This window comes from Vigna umbellata, chromosome 1 (assembly GCF_029865625.1).
Source record: "Vigna umbellata cultivar VRB3 chromosome 1, Vumbellata_1.0, whole genome shotgun sequence".
Lineage (NCBI taxonomy): Eukaryota > Viridiplantae > Streptophyta > Magnoliopsida > Fabales > Fabaceae > Vigna > Vigna umbellata.
In genome coordinates, this window is record NC_142165.1 from 71,423,218 (window position 1) to 71,441,906 (window position 18,689).

Here is an 18,689-nt window from a genome sequence, read left to right on the forward strand (position 1 = left end):
GTTGCCTAATTGGTGTTTAATCTTCGCTCAGTTGATGAAACTATGTGGTGTAGAATTGGTTGGATATGAGCAAAGCATTTGCTTAATTCGTTTTTATGAAAGCATGATTGGTCTTTGCTTAGTTGGTTAATTCATGTTTGATTAAAGATTAGAATAGTGTGTAATTGTTGTTAGTGATTAGAAGCATTGTAATTGAGTTAATGACCAACCATTTTCAATTAATGTTAAATTCGTGCTATTTGTTTGATTTTACTACACAAAATTCTCAAAAAACTTTATTGTCATAACGCTGCTGGAACTGGCGCTCAACCATTTCAGCAACTTCATCATACAACTCTGCCCGAACCTTCTTTGTGATCTCCTGCGTCGTCTCTTTTCTTATGTCCTCCTTCATATTTTCGTATGAATATGGACGCGAGGAAGACCCAAAGAACTATCGTATGCCTATGCCAGTCCCAACACCACACACCCGTCCTGGGTGCTCAAGTCGTCCAATAGTTGTAGCAAGAATATCCTGACGACCTTCTTGTGTGAATTGACCTTAGGAGCTCTGCTCAACCAAGGAGTCTTGTCACATAACAAAACTTCAAAATCATTTGAAAGATATATGTAATATATATAACAAAAATGTTGTAAAAATATGAGAAATGACATCTTACAATTCTTTCATATATCTCTCTCGTAGAGTCGGAAGTGTTGGAGCCTGATGGTCTTATACGGGATAACTTCCACTTCTCGTGCCAAGATGGTGGTGAAGGAGGAGGAGGGTCACCACCCTCAGAAAGTGGAAGTCTACTATCTGACTTCTGCTTCATTATTTTTTCCTCAAGCTTCCTATATCCACCATGAGACAGTAGGTGTGGATTTTTATTCTGATCACTTATTCTCTGTGCTTTTGCATTTTTTTCCTGTGAAAAAAATGAAACAATTGTCATAAAAAAGAATTATGAATGATGAATTGAATGATTTTACCTACACTTACTTGCCACGTCTCGGATGAACAAAGCTCTACAAACTGATGTCATGTTTCTTCGTCAATTGCTGAATATTTGGAACATGGAGTTTCATTGCTTTTTGGTCCAAATATATCTGGACGTCAATTTTGTCTTAAACCCTCGAAATCTTTCTGCAATTGCAGATAAACACTTATTCCTTTAGCTCTCTACATTTGGCATATCAAATGTCATCTACAACAAAGAAAGTAATAACCTTATATCAATACAAATTTATCAATATAATTAATCTAGAATTTATCAATATAATGAGCAATATTGTTTAACTTACCAATAGATCTTGCCAAATGAGATTCCGATCAGCCTCAGATACATGGTCAAAGGATTGAGTAAGTATAGAGATACGATCACGTGTTAGTACTCCAAGATAAGACCTAAATAATCTGCATTTGGGCCAGATGCAACTCTAGTGACCACGTCAATAGTGACAGGTGTCCTCTCACCTGCATTTCTTCTAAGTATAAGTTGTCGTAACCTCGTCGTTCCTCTCGTCCGTCTAGAAGTGGTGGGGACTTCATCTCCTAACGAATGAGGTGACTCAGCCATATATTTGTCGCAATAAATAAGATGAAAGATTAATAAAACACTTATAAAATAACATATATTATTTAACAAAAGCCATAAATATTTACACAAACATGAAATTCATACATAATCATATGGATTAGTCATATGTATATTCCCTCATTGTGATCTTCTCGAATTGCTTGTATATCATCAATTAGAGGGTCATCATCCAAATTTATTGTCGTTTTAAATGGATGGTTGTCAGCAATATGAAGATTACTTAGATTCTCTTATTTATCTTCAATTTGTCTTTTTCCTTGAAGAGCAACATACCAATGGTCAGACGTAGGATCTTTGACATAAAAAACTTGACTTGCTTGATATGCCATGATAAACGGTTCGTCTCCATAACCAACCTTTCAAAAATCAACAAGTGTCATATCAGATTCATCTATTTTGACACCACTCTTATTGTCGACCCACTTACATTTGAAGAGTGCAACGAAAAAACTTAGTGTAATCAACCTCCCATATCTCTTCAATTCTACCATAATATCTCATGGATCCAATCACAGGATTTTGATCTTTGGATGTGGAAAATTGTAGTGACTCAGCTTTTAGACTGACGCCACTATTTTGTATTGTGCTTTTATCATCCAAAGTCTTTGTATAGAATGTGCAATTATTAATTCCATAGCATGTACAACACACAACACCAAACTTCAAACCATTTGTTAACCACAACAAAGTCTCAGAGGACCGTGATTCTTTCAAAACTTCAGATTTGAACTAGGACAAGAATGTTCTGTTATGCTCCATCAACTGTCATTTCTCTAATTATCTTGGATACTTGTCCTTTACAACGACTTTGTGTGCTTCCAAAAATGGGATCACTTCATCTCTGTTGTTTAATATGTACAAATGTTTGCTGACACAAGATTATGACCGTATATACAAATAAAATTTTAAACATATTTTTTCATGTCTCAAACTTTCAATATTTTGGTCTCTAAACTTTTAAAATAGGTGTATATTCTTTTTATATTAACTTTTTTTTTTCAAGTATCAAAGTATTCAAAATTGACATTTGAATTTAAAACATCAATCACTTAAAAAAAAGTTTTATACAGTTGGATTAGAATGACAATATCTATTCATTTTCCAAGTTTAATATTATATCAAAGTTTTTTACAATAACAAATTTCAATTTTACATCCAAGTTTAAGGATTAAAAAAATATTTAACTTAATAAAAAATTACTAATCCTACAAAATATATTTACCTTTTGGGCTACATTATTTATATATATATATATATATATATATATATATATATATATATATATATATAAAAATAGTGCATATTTGTCTTTTTAATTCACCTTATATACTTGGATTTTGAAAAAACAAATGAAACGTATAAAAGACACATCAATAATTTTTAAAATTTCACGAACTTATAAGTCATGGTTGCACTAGAATTGCAAACATATATCCTTTTGGCTTTTGTTATTAAGAAATTGAGGTCGAAAGCACTAGTGCAACTAAGGGATACGACAATGATTATTTTCAAAAATTGACAACGGTTTTGTACCAAAGCATATTAAGACGAGGTAAAAAGGAGAGGGAGGGGATTTTGGCCTCAGTTATGAATCGAAGAAAAAAGGTCCAGTTTTTGCTTCAAATGAAGCACTAAACCGGAAAAAAAAAACAAAAAAAATTTGAATTTTGGCAACAGTTGTAGGCCAAACTAAGGTCATAGACCCCATCAAATTTTAAATAATTAATTAATTTGAAGGACTTGGTAGTGGTTCTAGTAGGTTTATTATCTCGATTGGGTCTAGAACAACTGCCAAAAGTTTTTTGCTTCGATTGGTTTGACAATTGTTGCCATAGGTCCAATTTTAATTAAATTATTTATTTAATTTAAGGATCTTTGACCTCGGTTTGAGCCAAAATCGATATCGTAGACTCGTTTCTGTCTCGATTTTTGTCTTAACCGTTATCTAAAGTTTGCGTGTTTTTAAAAGATCATTTTGTCTTTGTAATATCATACATCATATAAACAGACTTGCATATAAAAACCAATATGAACAACATAGAAACAAGCTAGAATATATTTTTCAATCCAAAACAGAATTACAACTCAAAAATAATGATACAGTAATGTACAAATTATGATATCCTAACAATTACATATTATTGTACTAAAAATATATATACATTTTACCTTTCGAGCTACATTTCAGGCTACAAAATATATTTTATTACCTTTCGAGTTACATTATATTTTGTCTGGAATTGGAAGTGGAGTCTTAAATCTCTATACAAAACATAATAATTTCAATTAGTGTATATGATTTCTAATAAATGGAGAGAGAAAATTGATTAAATGCAAATATTGTTGTTTCACAGTCACTTGCAATATAGGAACGAATAATAGTCGTCATCTAATGCATTACATAGTAACCGCACTCATATGAGTCGGTTTGTCTATTACACTACAATATATCATCATAATTAAATAATTAAAGAAGATCGTTGGAATAAAACAATTATAAGAAAGTATGGACCAAAATATCAAACCTTAAGGGTCAATGATCCTAACTTTTTAGCCTTAGCAGTTAATTTTCCAAACAACATCATATGTGCTGCAATTGAACTATAAAAAAAATTGTTTTAAGTTACGCTTATATAATAAAGAAAGTTCATAACATTGAGATTCTTACCAATCTAATATATGTTTGAGATGTTTGGGAGAAGACTTGTGCAATGAGAAAAAACCACACAACAATGTTATTCGGTAGGGAAACCACAAGTAGCTGTTAATGTTGTCTAAATTGATAATAACTTAATCATTATACCTTAAATCAAAGATGAAACTTTGAAATTAACAAATTACACTCATGCAGAATATAAGGGACAAAATATATTTTTTTCTCTCATGCAAGCAGTTGAAGATGTATGCTTGGATGTCATCAAATTTACTGCCTTCATGAGTGAGTCGGGGATCAATGAACCTATAGACATCATTGACCACCATATTGTTACTTACACCAAACACATACCTGAAAACAAAACAAAAATTATTTGATGTAAGTAACTAGATATATGAATTTTATATAAAGAATGGTTCATATGCTTACATCATCCATAACTAAATGAGAGTAATATTTAGCTCTTCTTTCGCACAAGCTTTATGACATCTTACCTATACAAGTACAATGGGATGTTAGCATTTCTCCCAAATACAGTAGAATCCCATGGAACCGTCATCGGAAAATCTATAATGATGTTAGCAAGTTGGTGTAATGCACCAACATGATCGTCCATAGATAAATGAATCTTCTTGGGAGTAGGACTTCCCTCTCCATGTGTCTATTGTTACATGGAAAAGTATTTAAGTTTGAACATCAATAACATGTAAAGTTCAAAATTGAGAAGTGTATAATGGGAGTCTATACCGAGGGATCAGAAATAGAACCAACCCATTGTCTAGGCTAGGCGAGAAAAGATTGAAATGCTCATGGCTAGGCGAGAAAAGTATTTAAGTTTGAACATCAATAACATGTAAAATTCAAAATTGAGAAGTGTATAATGGGAGTCTATACCGAGGGATTAGAAATAGAACCAACTGTCTAGGCTAGGCGAGAAAAGATTGAAATGCTCATGCTATAGTAAATATCTCATCTGTTGGCATAGGAACTAAAACATCTAATATCATAATTTCATCTTCCATGACCTTGACCTCATTATCTCATAGCTTCATACCATGAAGAACAGTTGTTTTCTCAAATATTGTTCCACAAGCCATTAGATCATCCCGGTACCATCATAAACATATAACTGGCTTCCTTAGATGGAGCTGAGCAACTACCTTTACCACTTATACCTGTTAAAGGCAATGTCAGTTTACATAAAGAAAATTATTGAATTCTTAAGTTAGCATAAAATGATTTTTAATTTTAGTTATGGGAAGCACAACTATCAAATAGTTTTTGGAACTGGCACATAACTCTTTCCGTCACTTCTGAAGTGACTTCATCATAGAGTTGTGCCCTGATCTTCTACGTCAGCCTTTCTTCATACTCAATATTGTGTGCATATGAAGAGTAACAAGAGGAGCCACCAAAATAATGTTGAATGTTAACTCGGACCCAACAACACACACTCGTCCAAGGTGCTCAGGTCATCCAATTGCAGTAGCAAAACTATCATGATGACCTTCTGGAGTGAATTGCCTCTGGGAGCTTTGCTCAACCAAGGAGTCATGTAACATAACAAAACAATATTATTATTTAAAATAACATATAATCAGTATAATAGCAATATTATTATTCTAAATTAGGTTCGTACGACATACTCTCATTTTTTGTTCTCACAACAGTTGTTATATAGGTCTCTTAACCAACTCAGTTTTACGTAGGGGACCACAACATTACATAAGCTTAGATGTATCCCTCGCACGGTCAACGCTCAATAAGTCCATGAGAGTTTCCAAAGCCTCTTTAAAGTCTAGGGGTTTATTCAGACATAACTATATCACTGTAGGCAGATGTAACAACACGAACACGTCATTTCGTGTGACGGTCATCTCACCAATAAGGACATGGAAAGTGTTTGTCTCTCTATGTCACCTCTTAAAAAACACCAATATCAACCCCTTTTCGGAGTAATCATATGAAATATTGCATAGAGACATTAACCAAAATTCAACACATAATTTTGGATAGTAAGATGACATGTTCCACATTTACTTAAATTATTTTCATAGAAGACCAACTTTATCTTCCCTCGATCCTACAAATAAAAATTACATATAAATTTAAACAAGTCATCAACCATCAAAACAAAAAAAAATATATTACTAACTCGGCCTTCCCACAAAGCATATGCAACATGATCAATATAGCTTGTCAACAAAAGAAGTGTAGTGTGGAACTCAAAAGATATCCAACCACTTCACCTTCTTCATGAACAACATTGTCATGTTGCATGATAACCTCTTTTTACTTATCAACAACATTATGAGAAACAAATGTTGCAGCTTCTTCAGGTTCACCATCACAACTACTTCTACGAGTAAATGTCGTAGGTCTCCTTCTAGCTTCACCTTAGGCAGAATTCTCACTCCAATATGTAGAGGCATTTGTGTTCTTGTCATTTCTATTAAAAACAAATTCAAACTAAAATTAAAATCAATGCACATAACAAATAACTAAAGAATAACAACATATAAACATTAAACGATAAAGAATAACTAAATCCTAAACCATAAATCCTAACAAACAACACCCAAAATCAATAAAAAAAATAACAAAACCATAAACCATTAAAAATAAACTAAAACAAAATACCTTAAACTCTAGACTCTAAACAAGAACTCACAAAATAAATAAAATTAAAAAAAAAACAAAATCATAACCTATTAAAAATAAATTAAAAGAAAAATATAAAACAATTAAAATAACAATTAAAAAAATTCTAAAATATTAAAAAAAACATAAACCTAAATAACAACATACAATAAATAAAATTCATTAAAAATAAATTATAAGAAAATTAATAAAAATATTTTTTTTAATTCTATGTATATCGAATTTCAAAATCAAATTTAAGGATTACCAGATTTTGATATAATATCAAATTTTGAAATTTAGGTAAGAGTTTCATCGAATTTTGAAATTTGGTGAACTTCTTGAAAAGATTTTGAAATTCGGTGAACTCTTTAACTGGATTTCTAAATTTCATGCACTGATTAATTGAATTTTTAAATCTTGTATTCAACCTACATTTGTTACTCTTTTAACATAATTTCAAAATTTAATATTTAACCCTAACATTTAATATTTAACCCTAAATCCTTAATTTCGTAACTGTAAATCTCCAAATTTGTTTCCTCCCTGCACTTTCAAAATCCAATTCAACAAATCACATATTGTTAGATATATTGTGTTTTATGTTAATTAGGGAAACATAAAATTTTGCTATTGTTATTTACCATATTTATGTTTGATTGCCATATATACTTGTATCATTCTTCATTATAAATATATTACCACATGTATGTTTTAGACACAAGGAAGATTAATCCTATACATAGTTTTACTATATTCAATATAGTATTAAAGTTTGTTCCGATCTAAGGACCTATGGGTCCACCACTCTTGTTGAGTTAGGCTTACAATCCACTTCTTAACATGGCACCAGAGCTGAGTTTGAGTCTATCCTAGTAAAATTTATTGTTTGCTAGGTTTATTGTTCTACCTGTTATCAGACCACCCATTAATATTTAGTCTCACACTATATCTCAGTGTGAAGGGGGTGTGTTAGAAGCCTAATATCGCCTAAAGATAACGTCAATTCAGAGTATATATATGAGTGTAAACCTCACATTTATAAGTCATTTTTATAGGGTCGAGTTCGACTTAAAGTTCACTTTTTAACGTATACAAATTTCCATTATCTTATTATCCACAATATATAGTAAATGTATGTCTACTTTGTTTTTCTTGATGACATTATGTTTGATTCATATCCCCATCAAAAACTTTATTTTTTATAATTAAAGAAACCTCTTTGTACTCCTCGATGAATGATTTGCGGTATAATATACATTATTGTAATTTGGATACAAGAAGAATCAAATCAAATTTGACAAATTGAGTTCTAAAATTATGAAACATAAGTTTTTTGAATTGGATCTAGAATCCGAATTTTTTTAGTATTACTAAAGGATCTATGGAGAGAAATATACAAAGTTTCTTTCTAATCGTAACTAAATCTTTATTTTATTTTTTTGGAAAAAGGAAATGAATGTGTATACTTGTTATTCAAGAGGGATGAAGGAAAGTGAAGTCAGGGAGACTTATGAATGCGGTGCTAGGGTTAGGAAAATAAAATGTGAGAAAAAGTGGTTGGGTGAGATAAATATAAGAAAAGAGAAAAAAAAAATTGCCGGATCAAAAAGTTCAAGGTCATTTAGGATTTCGAAAACTTTTGGGAGTGCAGGAAAAATATTGGAGGTGCATAAAGAAAGCCCCTTATCTTAAAAGAGTTTTTGCAACATCGACTTCATGCACCAAATTTGATTGGGCCTTAAAGAAAGTTACCCAATATTTCAAAGAGATCTTTATTCCATGCATCCTAGATCCGTCAACCTTCACCCAATGGGTTTTGGAAAAAAAACAAGTTCTCCATTCATGGGACTGAAAATAACAGCTAAGAATGGCTCCAACACTTGAGGTGCGTCAACAGCAATCTTAAAATTTTCTTTACCATGTTTCTCCACTCTTGTAATTGACCACTTCCGGTCTCCAAAGAGCAACATAAATTTCAGTAAGCATGTTCTTATTTGGTCCTTTTCCTCTTTCATTTCCCTGAGGTTCCAATTTCTTTTACTATTTTCTTTTTGTCTTTTTGGAGTGCAAGGATGATGTGTGTGTTGATTGTTTTCCTCCATGTGTGGGCTGGATTGAGTTTCTAGAGGGTCAGAGACAAATACCTTAGAAAATGAGTTGGATTCATTCTCAAATCTGCCATAGTAGTGATGCTATCAACAACCCCACTAGTATTTCCTCATCTTCTTGTTCTTCTACTGCACCATTGTCTTACAGTTCTGAGTACAAGAAACAACTACCCCCTCCTCTATCTTCTTCATCTGGCACTAGAATAAGCCCTGCAATTGTTTTCATCTTTGTCATTCTAGCTATTGTGTTTTTCATCTCTGGTCTCCTTCACTTGCTTGTTAGATTCCTTATAAGGCACATGTCCTCTTCGTCAATTTCCCAGTCCAATAGGTACCCTGACATGTCGGAATCTGATCCTTACCAGAGGCAGTTACAGCAGCTCTTCCATCTCCATGATTCAGGCCTAGATCAGGCCTTCATAGATGCTCTACCAGTTTTCCTGTACAAAGACATAATAGGTTTGAAGGAGCCTTTTGATTGTGCAGTGTGCCTTTGCCAGTTCTCAGAACAGGACATGCTGAGGTTGTTGCCCCTTTGCAACCATGCTTTTCACATTGATTGCATAGACACATGGCTGCTCTCAAATTCAACTTGCCCTCTCTGCCGAGGGAGTCTTTATGAGCCAGGCTTTGCCTTTGAAAACCCAGTTTATGAGTTTGAGGGTCTGAGGGAGGAAGATGGGGTTTCAGGCAGTGTTGCTGCAGAGGCTGGTTCCTTCAACAAACATGCAGAAAATCACATAATGAGTGGGAAAAGGGTGTTTTCTGTGAGGCTTGGGAAGTTTAGAAGCTCAAATAATGGAGAGGGGGTAGAAAGAGGAGGAGGAGGGGAGAGCAGTACAAGTAACTTGGATGTTAGAAGATGCTATTCAATGGGGTCCTTCCAATATGTTGTTGCTGATTCAGATTTGCAAGTGGCTTTGTGCCCCAATAGAGGTGATGGTGGAGGTGTCAGTGGTGGCAGTGTGAGACAATTCAAAGGTAGATTGGACCATTGTGGGAATTCTTCCACTGAAGGGGATGTTGAGGGCAAAAAAATCAATATTGCAAGGAAAGGTGAAAGCTTTTCTGTTTCCAAGATCTGGCAATGGTCTAGGAAGGACAAGGTATCAAGTTCACCACAAAACCATTTGGGTGGTTCTTATGTCAGTGCAGCTTTGCCATGGATGAATAGAGCTCAAGGTACATGAAGCTACTCAGTATTTTGGGATTCTTACACATTTTCAAATGAGTCCTCTTTTGATCTCCTTTTCCATTTTTTTTTTAATTTTCATACTTCTGATTTTTCATTTTTATTGGTAAAATACTTGTAAATTATGCCATAAACATTCAATCAAGCATTACCCTTTAAATAAGAATCATTCTTGAGTGTGTAAGGAAAAGCATTCCTTTTATACAAAGTTGCATTCCTGTAATATGTTTTTACCTTCTCTTGTAATTTTCCATAATGATTATCAGAAACACCAATGTTTATTTTTACCTGTAAAGCTCTTGATAAGTTATACATGGAAGAAGTTATGAGGAAAATAATAAGTAGGTGTTAAGTGAGAAAGTGATTACTAGTTCACAAAAACCACAATGACAGCACATGCTTTCAAACATAATATTTGAGTGTGGGCCATGATTATACTATTATGACAAAAGTGGTCTTTATTAGCAACAATTTCTTGGCACGAGTAGGAAGATTAAAAAGTGAAGTCAAAATTGGGTTTTGCTTTTTGGATGCTTTGGTTTTCTGTGGAGGTTTACTTTAATCAAACATATGGATTAAAAAGAAGCAAAAGAAACAAGAACACACTCTCTCTGTCTCTGTAGAAGCTGTCCTTTTTGGTGGGTTTAGCATTTGATTGCCAAGATGACAAGATCGGTGAAAAGTGAGGTGGAGACATTTTCTCATCAGTTCAGACATGATTACAATTTTTTCCTGTTAGTGCTCCAAATACAATTATTCCACATTTGTCTTTTGCAATTTTGCTAATGATTTCATATCAATGCGTATTTCATAATCAAAGTTACTAGTTTTACTGTTATTAATTTTTCTGTTAGTCGTTGAAATTTATACTAATTATTTGTTCTTATAGTGTAATTTTCCTTTTAACTACGTTCTTGAAGAGAAACTTGAAAGTAGTGAAAAACTGTCGTAAAATATTTGTACCAAGAAAACATAAAGAATAATGCTATCAAATGGCCCATGAATTTGATTTGATTTGACTGTGTGATATTATACTATCTGGTATCAAGTGCAGGTTTCAAAACTACGTTATAAATCATAACTGTATGAAAAAGTGTCGTGAGCACATGATGAAAAGATGTTTAAGTTTTATATCAAGAGCTTGCTACATCTATATGTATTAAACTAGTTCATTTCATAAGTTTAGTTTTATATTATACACTGAGATTTACATCACTGGTTTCATATTTTTAAGATTTTCTCTTTTTTCTCGTTGATATACATTTCATACGTATTATTTATTTTTAATGTGTGTTTCACGCTATTTACGGACTAGTCAAATTAATTTCTCACAATCATCTCATTTATTATTCTTTTAATTTTATTAATATGTTTCACTTTTTCTTAGCCATATATCTCTTTTAAACATGATATCTTTTCACCTTTCTCTAAATTAAAATTACAAAATAATTTAATTATTCATGTAATTAAAAAATATAATTATAAATTTTTAAAATATGTTATTTTATCAAATTTTAATCGTAATATATTTATACATTAAAAATATATATTTGCTATAAAATCTAATCATACAAAATTAAATATCTATTATGTGAAACAGAGAAATTAAAATTCTAATTAGGTTATATGATAATGCTCAATCACTTAATTAGGACCTTGTATTTAAGATTTGAATCTGGTAGAAAATCTTGAGTATTAAAAGAGAAAACAAAATTAATTACATAATTAAATTAACTTTTAAGTTAAAAAATTACAAAAAATATAGATTTTATAAGATTTTATTATTAAAAAAAATTAAAATAATATGGTATTCTGGGGCATAAGATGTGGTGAGAAAACAAAGTCTTGTTTGAAACATAAAATGTTCCCTTAAATAAATTAAAAATATAAAACCAACAAGTTTTTCCACACAGAACCATCTTAGTTGTGAACGAATACAGATTGGTAAAAATAATTATCTGTCTCAGAAAATAACACGTTTAAGACTTGTAAGAAACAGATTAGGAATTGATGTAGAAATGCTTAATGTTTGGAGAAAATATAAACAGATCTTGCAATTTTGTCAACATGTTGGACCAACTAAAGGAAACAAATTAATGGGCCTTGGTGTTGGGCCCATGCAAGACAATTAGAAGGTTTTCAACCACAAAATTTTGGGTGTTGCTCCCTCCACCACCACACCTTTCTTCCTCCACCTCCCCTTTACTATTTTGCCCTTAAATAAAATTTTATTTTTAGAGTTAATTTTTTTAATTTTACCCATTCACAACCTATTCCACTAATAACCTATTTTAGTTCCTCCTACATGAGTAAAATATTTTTCTTTTATTTTAACATTATTTTTGTTCATCTCTTTCTTTTGTCGCGGTGAGATACTACAAGTTGTAAAGGTTGGTGGTACTGGAAAGAATTATCAAGTAGTCTCCCTCTCGTGGTGCAGTGTCGCTCTCGTGATGCAGTGTCGCTCTCGTGGTGCAGTGTGTGGAGTGGTGCAGTGCGTGTGTTACTTCCTTAAGGTGTGTTTTCGAATAAACCTTCAAATAAAACCCTAAAATAAAAAACGTAACTTTTAAACGGTGACATCCTTCAACGGATGTCAACATCCGTTTAAGGAAAGAACGGATGTCAACATCCGTTTAAGGAAAAAAACGAATGTCAACATCCGTTTAAGGAAAAAACGGATGTCGACATCCGTTTTTTCCTTAAACGGATGTTGACATCCGTTTTTTTCCTTAATCGGATGTTGACATCCGTTCTTTCCTTAAACGGATGTTGACATCCGTTCTTTCCTTAAACGGATGTTGACATCCGTTCTTTCCATAAACGGATGTTGACATCAGTTCTTTCCTTAAACGGACTCCGAGTTACATTTTTAATTTTAGGATTTATTTTATTAGTTTATTCTTTATTTTGGAAATATTTTAATAATTTAATTTAAATGTTTTGATTTATTATTTTTTAATATATTTTTAATGTATTTTAATAATGTAAGGAAAATAAAGAAGAAAGAATCGTATGAGGAGAAGTGAAACGGAGAAGACAAATGGAGTTGTAAAGTAAAACAGAAGACAAATTGTTAAACGAAATTGAGAGATGGAAAGATTGAGTGCAGGGAGTAAAGTAGGAGAACTAGGTTTGGAATAAATTAAAATAATAAAAATAAAAAATTTTAATTTGAGGATATAATTGGAATTAAAAAAAATTGGGGAGGTGGAGGGAGAAAGGTGTGATGGTGGAGGGAGCAACACCCCAAAATTTTTGACATATAATGTGCCACATTTGTTAGCTCATCACCAACTGAACAACCTAAAATCATGATTCGACAAAATAGAATTAGAAATTATGACTAATAAAACGAAAGAAAACGACTTAATTTAAAGATCGGTTGTTGGATTTGCTAAATCTAAAACTCATAAAGAGAAGATAACAACTTTGAAAGACAGAGACCCCAAATAAATAAATAAATATATATATATATATATATATATATATATATATATATATATATGGGGTTGCTAACACGCTGTTTTTCAGTTGGTACATTTTAGCAATGTGTACCGGGTTGTAGTAGACAAAAATATCCTTATATACCATGGATTATAAGTTTTAAGGTTAAGGGTATTTTAATAATTTTCATTCTCAAAACTAAAAAAAAAAAAAAAAAAACCCAAACTCTTACTCACCTCTCTCATTCCTCTCAACCCTTTCTCTTTCATCTTTCTCACTCCAATCTTTTCTCTGTCAAACTGTAGTCCCAATTGAAAAAATCAGAAACAGCCTACTGTAGCCCCAATTTGAAAAATCAGAAACACTTGTCGTTAAACAATCTTACAAAAAAATGATTTTATAATGAGTTTTGATCTTATAATTTTTGTCTCATCTAATTTTATCCAATTTTCACAAGCATAAAGGAATTGGTAATTGACCTGGAAAAAATCAGAAAGACTTGTTGTTAAACAATTTTTTACAAAAAATGATTTTATAATGAGTTTTTATTTTATAATTTTTGTCTTATCTAATTTTATCTAATTTTCACAAGCATAATGACATCCGAAAGAATTGGTAATTGGCCTGGAGGGTTTTTTTAGAGATGATGATTCAACATATGCAGATGATGAAATTAGAAAAATTAGTGAAGATGGTGAAATTGAAGAGATCTTGAATGAACCTTTGCCTGAAGGTGAATATGTCAATGACTCAACTCTTTACAAAGGCAAATTGTTTAAAGACAAGTGTTTCTGATTTTTTCAATTGGGGCTACAGTAGGGATGATAGAGAAAAGGTTGGAGTGAGAGAGATGAAAGAGAAAGGATTGAGAGGAATGAGAGAGGTGAGTAAGGGTTTGGGGGTTTCTTTTTTTTTTTTTTTTTAAGTTTTGAGAATGAAAATTATTAAAATACCCTTAACCTTAAAACTTAGAATCCATGATATATAAGGGTATTTTTGTCTACTAAAATCCGGTACACATTGCTAAAATGTACCAACTGAAAAACAGGCGTACGCGCGTTAGCAAACCCCATATATATATATATATATATATATATATATATGTTTGTTTGTTAAAGAAAGTTACAGTGTGAAAGAGAATAATATTTGGGAAGTTTGAGGTGGGTGAAGGATAAGCAAGGGTTTGGTTGATTATAATATTTTAAGATATGATTTTTAACAAATTTGATAAATAGTAAATAAAGTATGTTATTTTTAATAATATAACAAATATTAAAGAGTGTGTTGAAGATATACTATCAACATTTCTCGTACGATCATAACACATCAACATTATATTTTAAACTAAAGCATACAGTATATATTTAATATAATACTGAATATTTTTGAAGTAATGATTTTATTTATGGATTTATATTTTAAAAATTACTTGATAGAAATATGAAAAAAGTGTGTAATTTAAGCACACCAGTTCAACATGCAGCTGCATGGGTTTAAATTTTTATAATAACTAAACAAAGTACACTAATATTGTCAATATATTAATTAATACATCCACTTGTATTGAAAATAAACGAGTGTCTTATCAATTAATATTGTGAATTATGACTTGTTTAGGCTGCCAAAAAGAAGAAAATTGGTGTAGAACTATTTATGGGCATATTGAAGAGAGTGGTTAGGTGTTTTTGGTCGAGAGCCAGGTTTTGTATGGTGAGATTTTAAAACAGCAAGTTTAGGAGTAAACTAGAATGTTGGAGTGAGTTATTTGGTGTATTATGACTTGTACATGATGTTGGCTTATGGAAGTTAGAAAAGGTGAAATTGAGTTTAGGTAGCTTAGGCAAGTGATATTGGGTTTTGAATGGTCATTTTGAGTTAGAGATGTGTTTTATAAAGTTTCATAGTGGTTAGAAGATCTTAGGAACCTTTCAAAGTAGTGGAAGAAGTGTACAAAGTTGTCTACAAAGGGTTGGAGTTTCCACTTGCGCCAGCATTGAGCGCCAACCCTTAGGCGTTCGAGTGTTACTAGGCGTCACTTCATCTGTTTTTTAAAGGGGGGGGATTAGGGTTCTGTATATCCGTTTTGGACGTTCTTTAAGTTATTTTGGGGGTTTTGGACCATTCTGAAACTGTTGGTGAGTGTTTCCAAGCTGTTTTCTTTACCTAATTGTGGGTATTAAGATGCCTTAAAGAAAATTGTGTTATTATGTAACTTTTGATGACTTGTTTGGTTGATTATGGTTCTTTGAATTATAATTAGTGATCTTAATGTAAAATGAATGAATTTGTATATAATTTACATGTGAATGGAAATTATGCATATGAATATTGTAAAGAAAAGTTTGTGAATGAAGTGAATAGTTGATGGACGTAATTCCATGACTCCTGGAGAGGTTACATGGTTGTGTTTGTGTTGTTGTTGTATGAATGTATGAAGCTTCAGATTGATGGTCTATTTTGATCCTCTAATGATCATCCATTCTCAATTAGAGAGGGGTGAATCATGTGGTGAGAGTAGCGAAAAGTTCTTGTTTATAAGTTTTGATCATAGCCCTAGACAACTGAAATAGATTAACCTTGTATGGTAGCTTGGTTTCAGCCAGCAGTATTACCATTACAAGTGCACAGACCACCAATAATTCGATATTCATACCAAATCCTGATGAATCTTGTCTATGTTATGACATGCTTAGAATGATTGGTTTATTATGAAATATTTTTAAATTTAATGTTTGAATTTGTTAATATAATATATATAAATTGTCTTGTTATTGACTATGATCATTTGGTGGATGTGAACAAAGGATGTTGAAATATCAGTGAAGTAGACCCTAGAGGAAGGACCACTAACTACTTAATTTTTTAGTTTGTGTGGATTATATAATTTTTGGTTTTAACGTTGTTTTGTATATAAAGTTTATATTATGATGTATTAACTTTATATTTTTGTCTGTCATTCTTGTTTTATTGATTTTTTATGACTCTATTATAGTATTTATACTATATTTGGGACGTTACAAAAGTTGTGTAATTTAATTGATATGATAGAAAAAATGAAGAGGAACAAAAATTAAGTAGGAATAGATGAGAATAAATCATACCTTCACCCTTTTAACTAGAAATAATATGATCCTTTGAGTAGAAAAACTGGCTTACATATATAAATGGAGCATTAAAATAATCTAAATTAATAATTGAGATGTCAACAGCATAATTCACACTGACTTCTATGCTAGATATCAACATTACAACCCTTGTCTGATCTTTTACATACATTACAATAGATAGATAAAAAAATATGACTAGTATCTTAAATCCGTATTAGATATTAAACTACATGCAACACTTATAGCCTGAGACGCATTGATCGAACCACCTTCAAAGAAAATAGTTAGCACCTAAAGAATTCAATATGATGCAGATATTTGCCTCGAAACGAAAAAAAAAGATTTTGACTTTTTCATACAGGAATAATCTGTACTAATGAAAGATGTGAAGCCACCAAACAGACCACAACTTGATCCCAAAAAGTGATCCCGATTAATTGCATGAAAGAATAGATCATGAAAATTCCTCAAAAGACTAAAGTGCGGAAAATATAGAAGGCTTTGTGCACAGCAAGAATGACCTCTGACCATATGTCCTCATAACTCACGAGGAAAGTTATTGATTTGTCCTTCTTCCAGTGTCTCTTTGCCATTTATCTTGTACGATACCTTTATGCGCATGACAAGAGACTTCTGAAATAAAATAATTGCTAGTCGTCACATTTTCTCCAAGAAGCATTTGTATATAAAATCATAAGGCACATGTTGTGTATTAGTAAGTCTACCTTTCCATGTTGAGAATTAGTAAGTCTCATATTTTGCGTGATGGACTCCTTTCCACTAGCAGTGAGGATATTGCCGCTAGCCGGATTTAAGTGCAACTGAAGAAACTGAAAATACAAAAAAAAAAAGTAAGGAGATGGGAAATACGATAACCATGATTTTCAAAATGTAAATATTTAACACTCAAAATTTGGAATAACTAAACACATAAATAGGATATCATTCATAGTGGCATTTTATTGCTAGAAGTTCTTGTTACAGTCATAGTCATAGTCACGGTCAATCAAAAGCCGAAACAATTAAACAGCCCCAAGCTCTGGTTTCTTTATGTTGTGAAGTTCTTATTACAGGTTTTTTTAAACCAGAATGGTAGTGTGCTCAAACATCATTGTGTTGTTTGTCATCCCAACTAGATCTGCACCACAAACAACACCAACTATTTGAAACACCTCAAAATCACAATAGAACAGAAAAGAAAAAAATACATGTGATGTGACGACCAAACTAAAACTCACTATTTAACAAAAAACCAATAACAAGGAAAAATTCTAATCTATTCCTAAAAAACTCTAGACGAGTAAAACTGAGAATATTATTCCACTAGAAATAACCCTGAAATATAGACCCATAATAGGTAAACTTGTGTCTAGCTCCCCTAAAGATATGAGAAAAAGGCTAAAATGTAAACTCTGCCCAATATAATTCAACCAACTGTATCTAAGTTGCCGAAGAGTTAGTTTACTTTTCCAAAAAGCTTTTATTAGAAAGTGGACTTCAAGCAAAGTTTAACCTCATAAGACCGATTTATAAAATAAAGTTTACACTCTCATATATACTATAATTTGATTATATCTTTAGTCAATGTAGGATTTCCAATACATCTCTCCATGTTAGGAATGGAATATCTCAAACATGAGACTATATATTTGGGTGATATTCAAACCTAACTCAACTTCATAAAATTAACTTCTAAAGTGAGATTTGTACTCACTTATTATTATTATTTAATCATATCTTAGTCAATATGAAATCTCCAACAACTTAAATAACCAACTATGAATCAAACCCAATCCATAAATTTATCCTAACCTTTAGAATAGCTATTTCCAAAGCCAAAATTGCACCCATAACCTCTACATATAAAATATATTGAATTCCCAAATAAGCATACAGAGAACCTACTATAAAAGCTCTATAGTCTCTAAAAATACCACAGCTCTATTATAAAAGCTC

The 18,689-nt window shown here is 31.7% G+C and overlaps 2 protein-coding genes across 9 annotated transcripts in view; one reads left to right on the forward strand and one right to left on the reverse strand.

The window, feature by feature from the left end:
• The first annotated feature begins 8,664 nt into the window (after positions 1–8,664).
• LOC148206212 (RING-H2 finger protein ATL46-like) lies at positions 8,665–11,062 on the forward strand. Of its 2 annotated transcripts, XM_088104151.1 has the most exons (2): positions 8,665–10,169; positions 10,803–11,062. In XM_088104151.1, the coding sequence occupies exons 1-2, from the start codon at positions 9,032–9,034 to the stop codon at positions 10,832–10,834; spliced, it is 1,170 nt and encodes a 389-aa protein (XP_087960277.1). In that variant the 5' UTR covers positions 8,665–9,031; the 3' UTR covers positions 10,835–11,062. The 2 variants fall into 2 exon arrangements, with proteins under 2 accessions (XP_087960277.1, XP_087960278.1); XM_088104152.1 differs by lacking the exon at positions 10,803–11,062 and having other exon boundaries at positions 8,668–10,466.
• Positions 11,063–16,711: 5,649 nt separating this feature from the next.
• The window catches only part of LOC124845083 (AP-1 complex subunit gamma-2-like), a 52,695-nt gene continuing 50,717 nt past the window's right edge, over positions 16,712–18,689 (reverse strand). For 3 of the 7 annotated variants that reach the window (XR_015783528.1, XM_088104155.1, XM_088104153.1), the window contains 2 exons: positions 17,459–17,563; positions 16,712–17,366 (listed from right to left, as the gene is read on the reverse strand). Coding sequence is in view for 4 of the 7 variants with exons in the window: in XM_088104155.1 (XP_087960281.1) it covers positions 17,271–17,366; positions 17,459–17,563 (201 nt within the window). In the remaining 3 variants the exon portion in view is untranslated. The other 4 variants (XR_015783529.1, XM_088104154.1, XR_015783530.1 and 1 more) reach the window with 3 other exon arrangements.

Coding starts and splice junctions, on each gene's coding strand:
- LOC148206212 (XM_088104151.1), top strand. CDS start 9,032: ATGAGTTGGATTCATTCTCAAATCTGCCATAGTAGTGATGCTATCAAC. Junction 10,170..10,802: donor ATGGATGAATAGAGCTCAAG/GTACATGAAGCT, acceptor CTGTCTCTGTAG/AAGCTGTCCTTTTTGGTGGG.